Source organism: Cucurbita pepo, chromosome LG14 (assembly GCF_002806865.2).
Source record: "Cucurbita pepo subsp. pepo cultivar mu-cu-16 chromosome LG14, ASM280686v2, whole genome shotgun sequence".
Lineage (NCBI taxonomy): Eukaryota > Viridiplantae > Streptophyta > Magnoliopsida > Cucurbitales > Cucurbitaceae > Cucurbita > Cucurbita pepo.
In genome coordinates, this window is record NC_036651.1 from 2,627,418 (window position 1) to 2,642,258 (window position 14,841).

General features: G+C 38.6%; 3 protein-coding genes and 1 pseudogene across 4 annotated transcripts; 3 read left to right on the forward strand and 1 right to left on the reverse strand.

Annotated features, from left to right (window-relative positions):
• Window positions 1-380: 380 nt before the first annotated feature.
• LOC111810058 (probable pectinesterase 8) lies at window positions 381-2,447 on the forward strand. Of its 2 annotated transcripts, XM_023696601.1 has the most exons (6): window positions 381-749; window positions 893-1,064; window positions 1,535-1,741; window positions 1,830-2,089; window positions 2,190-2,326; window positions 2,358-2,447. In XM_023696601.1, the coding sequence occupies exons 1-6, from the start codon at window positions 394-396 to the stop codon at window positions 2,369-2,371; spliced, it is 1,146 nt and encodes a 381-aa protein (XP_023552369.1). In that variant the 5' UTR covers window positions 381-393; the 3' UTR covers window positions 2,372-2,447. The 2 variants fall into 2 exon arrangements, with proteins under 2 accessions (XP_023552369.1, XP_023552368.1); XM_023696600.1 differs by lacking the exon at window positions 2,358-2,447 and having other exon boundaries at window positions 2,190-2,348.
• Window positions 2,448-3,134: 687 nt separating this feature from the next.
• Window positions 3,135-4,763, forward strand: LOC111810060. Its single transcript, XM_023696602.1, has 2 exons — window positions 3,135-3,167; window positions 3,745-4,763. Exon 2 carries the CDS (start codon window positions 3,783-3,785, stop codon window positions 4,446-4,448), a length of 666 nt encoding a protein of 221 aa, XP_023552370.1. The 5' UTR covers window positions 3,135-3,167; window positions 3,745-3,782; the 3' UTR covers window positions 4,449-4,763.
• A 98-nt stretch (window positions 4,764-4,861) lies between these two features.
• Window positions 4,862-7,849, reverse strand: LOC111810057 (oxygen-dependent coproporphyrinogen-III oxidase, chloroplastic). Its single transcript, XM_023696598.1, has 8 exons — window positions 7,153-7,849; window positions 6,952-7,027; window positions 6,113-6,207; window positions 5,832-5,915; window positions 5,629-5,716; window positions 5,410-5,534; window positions 5,222-5,320; window positions 4,862-5,147 (listed from the first exon to the last, which is right to left on the reverse strand). Exons 1-8 carry the CDS (start codon window positions 7,726-7,728, stop codon window positions 5,079-5,081), a joined length of 1,212 nt encoding a protein of 403 aa, XP_023552366.1. The 5' UTR covers window positions 7,729-7,849; the 3' UTR covers window positions 4,862-5,078.
• Window positions 7,850-8,838: 989 nt separating this feature from the next.
• On the forward strand, window positions 8,839-14,136 carry LOC111810059 (annotated as a pseudogene).
• Window positions 14,137-14,841: the final 705 nt, after the last annotated feature.

Here is a 14,841-nt window from a genome sequence, read left to right on the forward strand (position 1 = left end):
TTTTATTGTCGTGTTAACAATAAATAAAATAGTTTTTAAAAAATTATACGTTAAAAAAAATTAAATTTTAAAGTTTATGGAAAAAACCCATAAAAAAATATTTTAAAATTTTAGAGCGAAAAAGACATAAATTTATAATTTAATTTAATTTTTATAAATAATAAAGTTAAATAGAAAGAGAGAGATTGGTGGGGAAGTAATAAGGTCCAGTTAGACAGGGTGAATTGTAAGACATGACATCTAAACCCTTTGACTTGAAGTGCATCCTATTTGCCCAATTTCTACTCATATAATTTATTATTATTTTTTTTTATACAATCTTTTTCTTTTCTTCCCTATTTTATACCCTAATTTTTCATTCTTCTCCTTGTATTCCTATCTCCATATACTACCATGAATCATAATAACCTCCTCGTTAACATTGCCCTCTCGTCTCTCGTTCCTCTTTTTCTCGCTTTGCTCCTCGTCGTCATTCCTACCCCTCCTTTCCTCACTGTCCCCGACGATTCCCTCAGCTGCCACCACCACCACCGTAAACCCTCAGCTGATGAAGAAGACCGAGCGAGTATTGGTTCCATTTGTGACACCTTCCCGATTGCCCTTCTCCCACCAGAAACTGCCAACACTTCTGTCTTATGCGTTGACCAAAATGGATGCTGCAACTTCACTACTGTACAGGCAGCTGTCGATGCTGTGTTGAATATGAGCTCCAAACGAAGCTTAATATGGATCAACACTGGAATCTACTTGTAAACTCTTTATATAAATAACACCTGTTGTAAATTACAAAAATACCCTTTGACTTTGTTTTTGTTTTATAACTACCCTTATTTATAGATGATAAGACGAGATTGACCTACATGGAACGTGATGTTTTGTTGTTTTTTTTTAGTGAGAAGGTGATGGTTCCGAGATTGAAACCGAACGTGACATTTCAAGGACAAGGCTACACAACCACGGCTATTGTTTGGAACGACACCGCCAATTCTTCGCATGGCACATTTTACAGCGGCTCCGTCCAAGTCTTCTCTTCCAATTTTATTGCCAAGAACATAAGCTTCATGGTAATTTCTAATTAATTATAAATTATAACTTTTTTTAATCTTAGATTATAAACTCATGATCATCTTCTAAATTAGCTGAGGTGGGACTTTTATCATCCAACCCCTCCCCTTAAACAAAGTATGTCTCCCCTTAGTCGAGGCTGGGCTCCTTTGAAGTCTTAGTTATTTTTTACTGCCTTTGAGTAGGCTTGACTCCTTTTCTTTTGGAGCCATTTGTTCGATATTTGAGAATTTACCAATCTATTGGCACGAGTAAGTATAGAGCTTGACTCTAATACTATGTCAGACCAAGATAACTCTCATGTCTTTGCTTTGAGCTTCCTAAAACAATGGGCATTGGATTTTCATCCTCCAATGTGTATTAAATTAACCAATAAATTTTAAATCTAAAAAAGAAATTCCCAAACCCATAGAAAGCAAAATAAATACTCCCCGCGAAATTATAAGTAAACATTTTGGTGCCTTGGCAGAATGTGGCGCCAATTCCAGGGCCGGGCGTCATCGGAGCACAGGCGGTGGCGATTCGGATCGGCGGAGACCAGGCGGCGTTTTGGAACTGCGGATTCTTTGGCGCTCAAGACACTCTCCACGATGACCGCGGCCGCCATTACTTCAAGGATTGCTACATCCAAGGCTCCATCGATTTCATCTTCGGAAACGGAAGATCCTACTACGAGGTAAAAATCGGAGCCCTAGTTTTTTCGCCGATTTCGATTTGACGATAAATTTCTGAATCGCGATTATGAAAACCTTGCCGCATTGTAGAGTTGCCAGATGATTTCGATGGCGAATCCAGTTCCGCAAGGATCAAAGTTCGTGAACGGAGCCGTGACGGCGCACGGCAGAGCCTCCGCAGACGAGAACTCTGGATTTGCTTTTGTTAATTGTAGCATCGGTGGAACCGGCCGAGTGTGGCTCGGTCGCGCGTGGCGGCCGTTCTCTCGCGTCGTCTTTGCTAACACCGTCATGACGGATATTATTGCGTCGGAGGGATGGAATGACTTTAATGACCCCGCAAGGGACCAGTACGTTTTCTTTTTTCTAATTACGAAATTATCCACTAAATTTAAAACCATAATTATTATTTAAGGAATTTTGATAATGGAAAAAAATTGAAATTTGCAGGACGATCTTCTATGGGGAGTACAACTGCAGTGGAGCAGGAGCCAACATGAGCGCAAGGGCTCCCTATGTTCAGAGGCTCAATGATACTCAAGCTTCCCCTTTCCTCAACCTCTCCTTCATTGATGCTGACCAATGGCTTCAACCCTATTAGTTCTCTCCTTTTCTTTNTGCAACCCTATTAGTTCTCCTCCTTTTCTTTCATACATTCTCATTATTTTTTATTTATTAATAATAATCATTAATTATATTATAAATATATTGCCCCATTAATCTTCTTTTGATTATATTATAATTTTAAATTTGTAAAATTATTACCGTACGTAATGTAAATAATAATGGACGAACACTCAAGATCATTCCCTAAATTAGCCGATGTGGGACTTTCATCATCAAACAAAGTACGAGACATGGCTCTACTTTCATCATCCAACATGGGTATTCTTTGATTTTCTTTGATTATAAACCCATGATCATTTTCATCATCCAACACCTCCCCTCAAACAAAGTACGAGACATGACTCTAATAATATGTTAGAAGAACACGACTCTCCACAGTGGTATAATATTGTCCAATTTGAATATAAGCTCTCATAGATTTGCTTTGTGCTCCTAAAAGACATCGTACCAATAGAGAGTTTGTTTTATTACAAACGCATGACCATCCCCTAAATTAGCGAATGTGGGACTTTCATCATCCAACAATCTCGACTATTAATGGTTTGCTTAATAAGGTTCTTCGAGATTGAAATTTTAATTTTAATATTAAATTAAATATTTTTATTTTTAAATATAAAACATTAACGAAAAAGAAAAGGAGCAAAATATATAGATCAAATTAGTAATTTCAATAATATTCGATTTTAGACTTTATTTTATTTTATTTTATAAAAAGAAAAAAGGAAAAAAAAAAATTGCGAGGTTTAATTACTTCTCCTTTTCCTCGCTCGAACTGTAGCGCCAAAATCGTCTCCCGAGCAGGTATGAAGCTCTCTGAATCTTCTCCATTGTCTTCCCCTTTTGTTACTTAATCTTGATTCATCTTCCTCCAGTTATCTACTCGTAATCTTCGATTAGGGTTTGGATTTAAGCGTTCATCGATTTTTGAGTTATTGTTTTATTCTTTCGTTATTGTTCGTCGCTTTTTTTCGATCTCTCAATCGAAATATCTTTCCGTGAATGTTGCATTGTTTTCATTGTTTGATTTTGTGGAACTGTGGAGCTTGCCACTTACTTCTAATGGTTTTATGTAGTGATCGCTTTTTGGTTCTGAACTTCGAGTTCCTTCTGAGATGATCAAGTTTTTTTTTTTTAAATTTTATTATACTGTTCATGTACTATTAGTTATATTAATTGAAACAGATAATGAGAAGTTATTTGATCATTTGTTGGTTCTCTGCTTTTAGTTGCATGTTGTTTTCCTTGCCTGTTCGTGGCTTAGAGGCGAAGCATTGTTCTGGATATTAGGTGTTTGATGCCTGATTTTAACTTAGAAAAGTAGTAGCTTAAGTGACGTTTACATTTTTTTTTTCCTCTGGTTTTTGTGTTGGAGATTTAGGAAAAAGATCGGCTCAAGCGAAACCAGCTGTGTCTACAATGAAAACTAACAGACCCCTAATTGCAGCTGAGCCAGCTATGAATTTGGGAGATGTTTGTGACGAAATTTGCAGTTTAATCAGGGAAGGGCTTAGGGTAGTTGCTGCTAGACAGACTAATGAAGAACATAATAGCAAGTTCAATCAGTTTTTTGTCTGTCAACCTCCTTGGTTTGGAGAGGATACCGACCCCTTAGTTGCTAAACGCTGGGTTTTGGGGTTAGAGAACATCTTTGATTGCATAGGCTGTTCAGACGAGCAAAACGTTTCCTTTGCTTGTTTAAGACTGAAAGATTCAGCACTTTCTTGGTGGATAGTGTCAAAAAGATACTTGAATGCTGACGGGGCTGCAGTGACATGGGAGAAGTTTAAGGACTTATTCTATAAGAGATATTTCCCTAGTTGGTTGAAGCATGAGAAGCATCGTGAACTCTGGAAGTTGGGACAAGGAAACAGAACCGTGATTGAGTATGATGAAGAATTCATTACCTTGTCTTCTCTTGTTTCTGAACTAAATCCAGACGATTCTTTGGAAGCTAGGCTGTTCTATGAAGGCTTAAGGCCAGATATTAGTCGACAACTTTGCTTCACGGATAACGTGTCGTACTCCGATCTTAGAAACTCGGCGTTACTGGTGGAACAGTGCCTTAACCGTAAAGATGTTTGAAGTAGAAAGAAAAGGGTAGCAGCAAATCAGATGGGAGGTTTCAGTTATGGATCATCCTCACCTTTCAATGCCTGCTTATGAATAGTTATAGTTCTCTTAAAGTTAGGAAGTTTATAATGGTAATGCTTTGTTCTTCCTCCCAAAAACAGAATTCCACTCTCCCTCTCTGGTTTAGGCTTTTGGCAATGGTTGTCCTTATACTTCTGTTGCTTTTGTTAGGTGGAGTTCATTGGCTTAATGTGTCTCTACAGCTACTTTATGTTCTTTGTTCCATTTCCTCGCACTAATGTGTCCATTGGTAGTTTGTTCTTTGTTTCATTTCATTTCAATATAGTTTCAATATAGTTATTAAGACAACATATCAGCATCCTGTTCGAACGTGCTTAGCACTCGATCCAAAGCCAATCGCAGTCTACCGAGCCATGAACAAGCTAATTTATTCCGAACACAAGAACAAGCTAATCTGGAAATGTTACATTTCAATCAAAAGGAACACAAGAATACACAACCAAAACGAGGGAAGGGAGGGAGTGACTGAGCAAAGAAGCCGCGGATTAGGTCCTCTTCCTCTTCAAGAATATCATATTGCTCATCTGAACCTACATATTTAGAACTTACCTAAAGCAAATATTAGATCCATTCTTTGGGGTTGATGCATGCATCCAGTAATTTCCATTCTTCACTTCCCTCTTCTGGTTTCTGCATATCCAAACAACCAAATTTAGAACACAGTTTTTTCCTCAAGTAATTCATGTCATCCAAGAAGATCTTACATGGTCATATTCCCATCTAGCTGTTAGAGGAAGAGAAACTAAAATACTTTCAATCCGACCTCCTGTTTTCAGTCCAAATGTAGTACCTCGATCGTAAACCTGCCGTTCGAGAAAACAATTTTTAAACTTGGCAGGCAAAATTTAAGTTATAACATGTTCTTCCAACACTTCATTGCCAGAATGCATACCAAGTTGAATTCGACATAGCGGCCCCTGCGCAGTTGTTGCCATGCTTTGTTCTGTTCAGTAAATGGGGTATCCTTTCTTCTCTCTATGATGGGTATGTAGGCAGAAACCACAGAATTGGCACACTCTGTAATACAGGCAGCAACAGAATTGCATATATTATCACAGACGTCAAGTGGGAAAAGAGGATCAATTCATTTCACATTTTCTAGTGTAATTACCGGTGGCAAATGATAGAAGCATCTCCTGATCGTAGTCGTTTAGATCATCAAAAAATATTCCTCCAAGTCCTCGTCTTTCGCCTCGGTGCTGCAATAAAATTATAACTTCAAATCGTTTGATGTTGCATCATTCTGGTTTCTTAAAAGCAGTTGCATCGTTCGCTATAGTAAACAAGAACAAAAGTATAAGAATGATGAAATACCTTGATGTAGAAGTAGTCATCACACCATTTTTTGAATCGAGGATAGAAGGATGGATCAAATTTGTCACAAGCACTTTTTTGTACCTAAATAAGCAGCAGTTGTGGCAAGGATGAACAAATAAGATTTAACAAGTAACGAAAATACTCGAAATAAAGTCGATGTGGATGAACACAAATGCCTGTAAGACTGTCGAATACCGACATTAGTAAGGACGATTATGATGCAGAACTACATAAGAGACATCTCTTAACACCTGAAGGATGAAAGAGAAGTTATTTACCGAATGGAAATGCTTGACATCTTCCTCAAAGATGTAAGAAGGAGTTAAATCAGTCCCACCACCAAACCACCATTGCCTTGGTGCACCAGGAACATCTGCAGATCATGAAAATGAAGAATATATGAAAAGTTGCACCCTTTCTCATTGTGAATCGTTCTGGAAGTTTAACACAAATTAGTGCCAATATGGAGGAACACCATGGAGGATAAAAATTGAATGTTACTACTACCGCTAGCAGATATTGTTCGCTTTGGCCCGTTACCTATTGCCGTCAGCCTCATGGTTTTAAAACACGTATACTAGGGAGAGGTTTCCACACCCTTATAAGCAATCTTCAACCGATGTCGGACTTCACAGTCCACCCCCCTTGGGGCTAGCGTTTTTGTTGTCACACTGCCCAGTGTCCGACTCTGATACCATTTGTAACAGCTCAAGCCCACCGCTAGCACATATTGTCTGCTTTATCCTGTTACGTATCCCATCAGCCTCACGGTTTTAAAACGCGTCTACTGGGGAGAGGTTTCCACACTCTTATAAGGAATGTTTCATTCCCCGTCCAACCAACGTGGGATCTCACATAGAACATGATAGAACATGACATCTTATGACCCACTATCAATCTCTCTTACCCAAAGAGAAAAGGCCTATTTTTCATATCAACTTTAAGCTTGATCGATGAGATAAACTAGAAGGAGACTCTCAAGCTGGTGGCAAATAACTAATGGAGGATCTACCACACTCTGATACTTAAGCTTCATCTAATTCTCCACACTCTTGACAATACAAAAGTAAGAATGCTTGCCTAAGTGAAAATAACGTATGGAAAGATATATCTGTACCTTTAGGAGCATCAGTCTCGAAATATCTGTAGTTGAAATGCAAAGTTGGTGCAAATGGGTTCTTAGGATGTAAAACCTGCAACATTTTACGCCTTGCTTAAGCAACAATGGTAACAGAACGCAGGGCTTTGAATTGCAACGAAAGCAGATCAATAAATGGAAAGCAAAAGAAACAAAAGAAGAAGAGAAGAAATTACGAACTGAGCTAATGCCAGCGGCAAAGAAAGGAATAGGCCCAGGCTTGTGATCCCCAGCAGCAGCTTTGGCAGCTCTGTAAGCATCAGGAGGCATAACTCCATACACAACCGAGACATTAACGCCAGCCTTCTCCCACACAGCACCATCCTGAAGAACCCTACTGATACCGCCGCCACCACCAGGTCTAGACCAAACATCCTCCTTAAACTTCCCCCCACCATCCGCTTCCTCAATGGCCTTGCAAACACTATCCTGAGCATCCCTAATCATCTTCTCGAAACGAGCCCTAATCGACGAGGAGCCGGAAGAGATGCCTCCCGTGGCCTCATCGTATTCCGTAAGGAACGTATCGGGACGGACGGCGATGGGGGTTTCCTTCTCGATTGAAACAGCCATGGTGAAATTCTTCCTGGAGAACAGAGATTTCTTCTTCAAATTAGCGAAATGGAAACCAAATGGCTTCCGAGTAGTAACAGCTAAAAACGCTTTGGAAGAAGAAGAAGAAGAAGGTGAAAAAGCGAAGGGAGTAAAAGGGGCGGAGGATGAACAGGAAGGAGAGAAAATGGCGGTGGACGGCATAGCTTTAAGGATTGAAGAGAAGGATGAAGAATTGAAGATCTATATAGAGGGAAGAACAAAGGAAAACGAAGAAGAAGAAGAAGGAAGAATTGCAGTGAAGGAGGATAAGGAACCCCACCAACGAAGATTTCCTTCTCCATCGCCTAATCGTTTACCGTTTTTTTTTTTTTTTTTTTCCCTAATTTTACTGAAATTAATAATTCTATTTTATTTTTATTTTAAAAAAAAACATTTTATTTGTCTTTTTTTTTTTTTTTTTTTTTTTTTTTTTTTTTTTTTTTTTTTTTTTTTTTTTTTTTTTTTTTNTTTTGTAAACTAAGCATAAACATCCAATTTGGCTAATAAAATTAATTTCATTTAATACGTAATGAGGTGGGTGGCCGGAAAACGGACCCAGTTAGACGGTCAAAACTAACGGACGTTACGGTGCGTTGACGCGACGGTAATCCACGCGCGCTCGCCCACGGTAAATCGTCCCTTGTATTTTAACAACTTCCGTCAGAAACAGTGAACCGGACGAGGTTTATGCAATAAACCGGTGGAAATTAAAGAAAGAAAGAGTTGGGGAATTTAATAATTATTTAATTTTGTGTTTAGTCCATTTTGTTAAATTTTTTATTTTTTTTTTTGTCGGTGTCTTCTATTTTAATTATCATATTTAACTTTTTTTTAGGCTCGGGAATCGAAGCTAGTCCTGAGCCTAAGCCTCGTCAGGCTTCAGGCTTGTTCCGAAGCTAGGCAGGATCGGGAACCCAGACCCAACATCCGACCCACGGCCCAACATCAATGCGCGCGTCTAGTATTCGGCCCACAGTCCTTGGACCCCGCCCATTCCTTCAGTGCCAGCCCATGCTAGCAGTCACGACCCAGCCCAGTCGCCCCATGACCCGACCCTGCGCCGCCATCTTTGTGTACGGCTCGCCGTCGACTCGGCTAGCTCGACTTGCTTCCTTGTAATGGAAGAACAGAGATATGAATTTTTTATATTTTAATTAATTAATAATAAAACCTTAATTAGTCCATATATATAAAAAAAAAAGTTTTAAAATAAAAAATCTATTATTATCATATATATATATATAAATAGTTTATTCTTCATCCATTCAGAGAATAGATAATTACAGAATTTAGATCAGGAAAAAACCCTTGATCTATGTATTATATGAATCATCAACCTCCGATTTCCAGCTGAAATTCATCGACCATGGCGCTACATTCATCCGAAAGCCTCGCCGGCGGAGAATCAGTAATCAGAGTTCAAAACTTAGTCGAAGCACAGCCGTCTCAGGTCCCGCCCCAATACATCCAGCCGCCGCATCACCGTCCTTCCGCCACTAGCACTTCCACCGACCTCAGAATTCCGGTGATCGACCTTTTCGGATTCGATTCGGACCACAGAGACGCTGTTCNCCGTTCGAGCCGCCGTTGGGCGAGCATCCAGCGAATGGGGAGCTTTTCATGTGATCAATCATGGAATTCCTTCATCATTGTTGAGCCAGATGAGGACTGCGGCTCTCTCTTTCTTTAGAGATTGTCCCGTCTCTTATAAGCTCGCATACGCTTGCGATCCTAAATCCTTTGCTTCCGAGGGTTATGGCACACAAATGCTCGTCGATAAAGAAGTCGACTCGCAGGCTTCGGCGCTTGACTGGAGAGATTATTTCGATCACCATACGCTGCCGCTTTCACGCCGCAATCTTTCTAATTGGCCTCACTTTCCTTCCGGTTACAGGGAGCTTATGGCTCAGTACAGTGATTGTATGAAATTGCTTGCTCAGCGGCTCCTAGCCGTTATCTCTGAAAGTATTGGGCTGCCTTCGTCGTGGATGGAGGACGCCATCACTGGGATGGGTGGGGAAGAAAATTTTTATCAGAATATTACTGTCAGTTATTACCCTCCATGTCCTCAGCCTGGCTTGACGCTTGGTCTGCAAACCCATTCCGACATTGGCGCCATCACTCTACTAATACAAGATGATGTTGAGGGCCTTCAGGTTCTCAGCGGGCAAGGAGATTGGGTCACTGTTCAGCCTCTGTCTCCTGATGCCATTGTCGTCATTTTGGCCGACCAAACTGAGGTTAGATTATGCCTCCGTTTCTATTTTGTCCTATCTTTGATGAACCAGCATTTGCAAAATCCATCATCTGCTTTGATGTTACTCGTTCCTCTGAATTATCCATGCCCGGTGAATGGCAATTAGCAGGCAAGCTTATGTTCTGTTTCCTTTAGTCCAGCTACTGAATTATAACGAAGTAAGAGACTAAATAAGTATGGAGGAGGAGGAGGAGCTATATGGAAATTATCTAAGTGAGTATTGGGGAATGGATATAGAATTTCAAGTAGTTTTTCTTTCTAAATTGTTTTAGAATCAAAATAACTGTGGGAATCATCATGACATCTCCACCCTTTCAAGGAAATAGTAGAATGAGAACGATTCAGGACCAATGAATTTACTTGGGTGCCGATCAGTTCTTTAATGAAAAATATGGTATTGGCCACAGAGACAATGGTCTAGGTTCATGTATTTTTGTGAATTGAATTGGGTTCTTGCCCTTCAATACTGCTGCTCTCTTTACCCGAGCTAATTATCTTCAGTCTACTGATTGTTTATCTGCAAGTTAGTAGAACATCATCCTCAGAACTCAAGAAATCCTTTGACTCTTGAGTTTTACTTTTAGCTTCCCTTGGAATGGTCAAAATTCACGTGTTATATAGACTTTATGTTTTACTACAGCGGCTTCTATATGATGTCAACTCCAGAGGCGAAGGCTTATGAATCTCGTACTTTTTGGAAGGAATGTGAATCTCATATTAATTCATTAATTATTATTATTCAACTACACTATTTATACTTCTTTATGCAAAGGTAATGATCTAATATGGGAGGACTCTTGGAGGACGGGACAGATACTTGTCCTTATTTAGTCAGTTTGTCAGATTACAGGGTTATAAATAGAGAGGAACTTGGACATATGAGGAGGCTAATGTTTGGACAGAATATTCGATAGAAAAGGCTTGGTTGAAAAGTTATCTATCACTTTACTAAATCTGCTACTAATTTTCTGCTTGATAAATTGGGCTCCTATACCAACAATTTCAAACTTCAAGCTTCGGAACAAGATCGAAGTTTGAGGGGCCATAATAGACCATCCATACATGAGGAAGAAGAATAGCTTATAGCTCTACACAAGATGATGGTGGGGTAATTGTCTAATAAACTCTGTGCACTTGAGTCTACGGCGGAGGACAGTTCAGTAATTAGGTGTAGGATTTTCTTTTTTGTTTTAAATTCTATTTTTTCTCATCACACCCAAGCACTGCAATTTTATTAAGTGAAGAGAAGGAGGTGGGGGAGTTTGCAGAATTTTGGAACTATTCTGCTTGGGGAAAACTTGAGTGTCCCAAATTCTCTAAGGAGTTAGTTAATTTCCTAGAGGTTGTAATCTGATCCTAGCATGTTAGAAGTCATGAGGTACTAATTCTCTTTTCTGATATCATCTTCCTGTATTTGAGTACTCATTAAGCGGACGTGAATATGGTGCTGATTTCTCAGGAGCCCATGTTTGGTTTTATGGATGAGAAGCCTTACACATCTTGGCAGTGCTTTTCCTCACCATATCTGAAGTAGAGTGAATCTCCCCGGTGATATTGGCCACAGTAGGATACTAAGGATGTATCCTTTGCCGCTGCTACTTCTAGGTTTAAACCCTTTTGGCTTGGTGATGCCTTTGACTGGAAGAAGAGGTTGGTTGGGACTCTCTTCTGGCAGGAAGATCCATGCTCCTTACAAGATTGATGCTTGATCAGAGTACTTATGGTCATGGGTGGGGTAGATTGGAGAGCAGCTGCATAAGATATTTGGTATTGCTTGGTTAGTGGCCCTTTAATCTTATCACAGGGTCCTTATAGTTCTCTTCATTGACTTCCACTAATGATGCGTCTTTCTCTATAGTGTGAAAATTGTGCATTGTACTATCTGATCATCTTGCACATAATTAATTCGAAATGTGTGATCCATCATCTCCCGTGAACTGGATTATTTGTCTGCTCATGAAGAATGTGTGGGTTGATGTGGTGGGTAGTACACGGTTCTTATTTAGATTCCAAGTGAGAACGTGAATAGGAAACCCACTTGCTTGCATGTCTTGTGAGATTAGTGTTTATGTTTTTGGCTTCTATCTGTTGCTACTGGCTGAGAATATGCAATGGGGTTGCACACCCTCACTTGATTAAGGATTTGGCATGTACCAATTTTTTGCTGTAATGGCTTGGGAATTAAATATCATTGTGGGTAGCTGTCGTTTTGGGGCTAGAGTGCTTCCACTAGGTTTAATGAGGATTTGTCTTCAATGGAGCCATTGTTTGTTAAGAATTAGGCCAGTGGGGAACATCCTGTTCCAATTTCAGCTAAGCATTTTGATGTGTAGCATGACTGTTGCATATCTCAAGATGGAGCAAGACAACCAAGTTGCTGGCCTCGATTATCAATTTACTTTGTCATTGATGAACGGTCTACAGTGAGACTATCCTGTATTACCAAAATTACGACCTGTAAAAGTTTCCTCTGTATGAGTTTCAGCTGGGAGTCTAGTGGAACTTGAACAACCCAACCGATAACATAGAAGTTTCCTCAATCTCTCCAGATGTCCGCTCTGAGCTTTCCTGATTTATATGTTTCCCTGCATCGGTTTTTGAGGTTGTGTACATATGATGAAGGATTAAGGACCCGACACCAATTTGAGACTTAGAATCCTACTTTTTGTCTGTTCTTAACATATCTAAAGTTGAGCGCCTGCCTTTTGTTTGTTTGTCATGAAGGAAGTTGGTACCCACCTCAATTAGTCATCAATCCATGTTGAAACTTGCTTATGACAGTTTTTCCTGTCTACTCTATAGTTGGCCTAGATGCTCTTAAATCTCCCATGCTCCCAGCCTCATAATTAAAGTAGAACTTTGTCAAGAAAGGCATTGCTTGCAAACATTTGTATGGCTTGATATGATCATACAGGCATGTCTATAACTTCTATCTATCAACACCAGCATTTTGTTTTGATTACAGTCACTAATGTGTTTGACATTTTTGCTTCACTGATAATGTGTCTGGCCACCCTGTTTATGTGTGAGGAGTTTCTCTTTTCTTCTATAACTTATTCAATATTTGGTTCTATTATCAAGATAATTAGGAACTTCAATAGCATACGATTGCATGCAGATTTTAACTAATGGAAAGTGCAAGAGTGCGGAGCATAGAGTGACTACAAACTCTAGCAGGGCAAGACTCTCGATCTCTGCTTTTCATGATCCACCGAAGTCAGTAAAAATATCTCCGGCTGCAGAGCTTGTCAGTGAGTCTTCCCCCCTTAGATACCGCGAAGTTATTTTTGGAGATTATACATCATCATGGTACTCAAACGGCCCTCAAGGAAGAAGAAATCTGGATGCAATCAAGCTTCATAACTAAAGCTTTACAACTAGGTATTGTGATTCCTGTCCTCTTGTTGTTTCCTTTCCTGATGGTTTCACTTTTCTTCTGCTTGATTTCTGTTCTCTTTATTGTGCATTGAAAAAAACTCAGCATCTTTATGAATCAAACTTGAACAATCTGTCTAAGATTCTAATGGGAGTTAGGGAGCGAGATACTTAACGTCTCTACTAGTCTGTTTGAAATGAATTTCTAAGTGCTTAACGTCTCTACTAGTCTGTATAAACTGTTCTTACGTATTTTTAGAGTTTGAAAAGTCATTCCAAATAAACCCTACATCATGTTATCGTCACTTGGCTCCTGTCCTTTCTTTGTGGAAGGGAAGAGGAGCGAGAAAGAGATCGAAGTTTTTGAAATTCTTTCGTGACTGTTGACATAACATATTAAAAAGACTTGTTGCCTGTCTATGAAAGACATTCTGACTCAGTTTTAATCAATTTGGGTGCATGTAGCTTGATTTGTGTAGCTTCATATGTTAGCAGGGAATCACATGCCTCATAGAAGTGCAAGATCATCCTCCCTTATTGAAAAGTCAAGTTTTTTCTTTGCAGCTTCTTCAAGTTCTCCTAAACAAGGTTTGAATTGAAGATCAGTTGACAAGGGAGAGAAGAATAAGATTCTTTGCATCTTCCTCAACTCAAGATTCTTACCAATCCATATCCATATGGTACAATCTCAAATCAAATGTAATCCGATTACATATGAACTTGTTCAATATCGATGGTTGCGTGTAGAAGAATGGTTCTCAACTACTCCGAAAAAGAAAGATACATTTCATTTGAATTCTTGAAAGGTCTAGACTTTGAAGACTCTAGATCAACTTCATCACCCCAGTAGACAGATTACGAAACACATTTCAGTTATGTTTCGAAAATGACATGTCATTTTGATTTCTATGCTTTCGATAATATTCTATTTTAGTCCTCCTATTTTCCATGAATCTGAAAAAAAAAAGTCTTCACTTTTCATAAGGTTTTTATGTTACCGATTCCTCTAGAAATTTGATAAAGAAATCCCGAGGAATCGGGAAGTTATTATTATCAATATGAAAATTAACTTTAATTGGGATATTTCAAAGCATAAAAAATAAAAAGAAGAAAAGGCAAGGTGGGGGAATTTTTTTAAAAATTAAAAAAAAAATACATAATTTGTACAGATTTCTAGATTATATAATACTGTATGATTTGTGTTTGAACTGTGAAGATATTTCCTCCACATTAAAGCATTTTTAAATGACTGAAAAATAAATAAATAAATAAATAAATAAATAAACCTTTGTCCTTATTTATTTATTTAATTTTGGGAGCATAATATTATCCCCTTGCCCATGATGTGACTGTTTGAATCTAATCTTTATCTCTTATCTGCCACCAATTTAATTGACAACAACTACTTAATATCCTTACTAAAAATAAAAAATACATAAATAAATAATATCCTCTCATCTTCTATTCCATTATTAAAAAAAAAAAAAAAAAAAAAAAAAAAAAAAAAAAAAAAAAAAAAAAAAAAAANAATTTGTACAGATTTCTAGATTATATAATATTGTATGATTTGTGTTTGAACTGTGAAGATATTTCCTCCACATTAAAGCATTTTTAAATGACTGAAAAATAAATAAATAAACCTT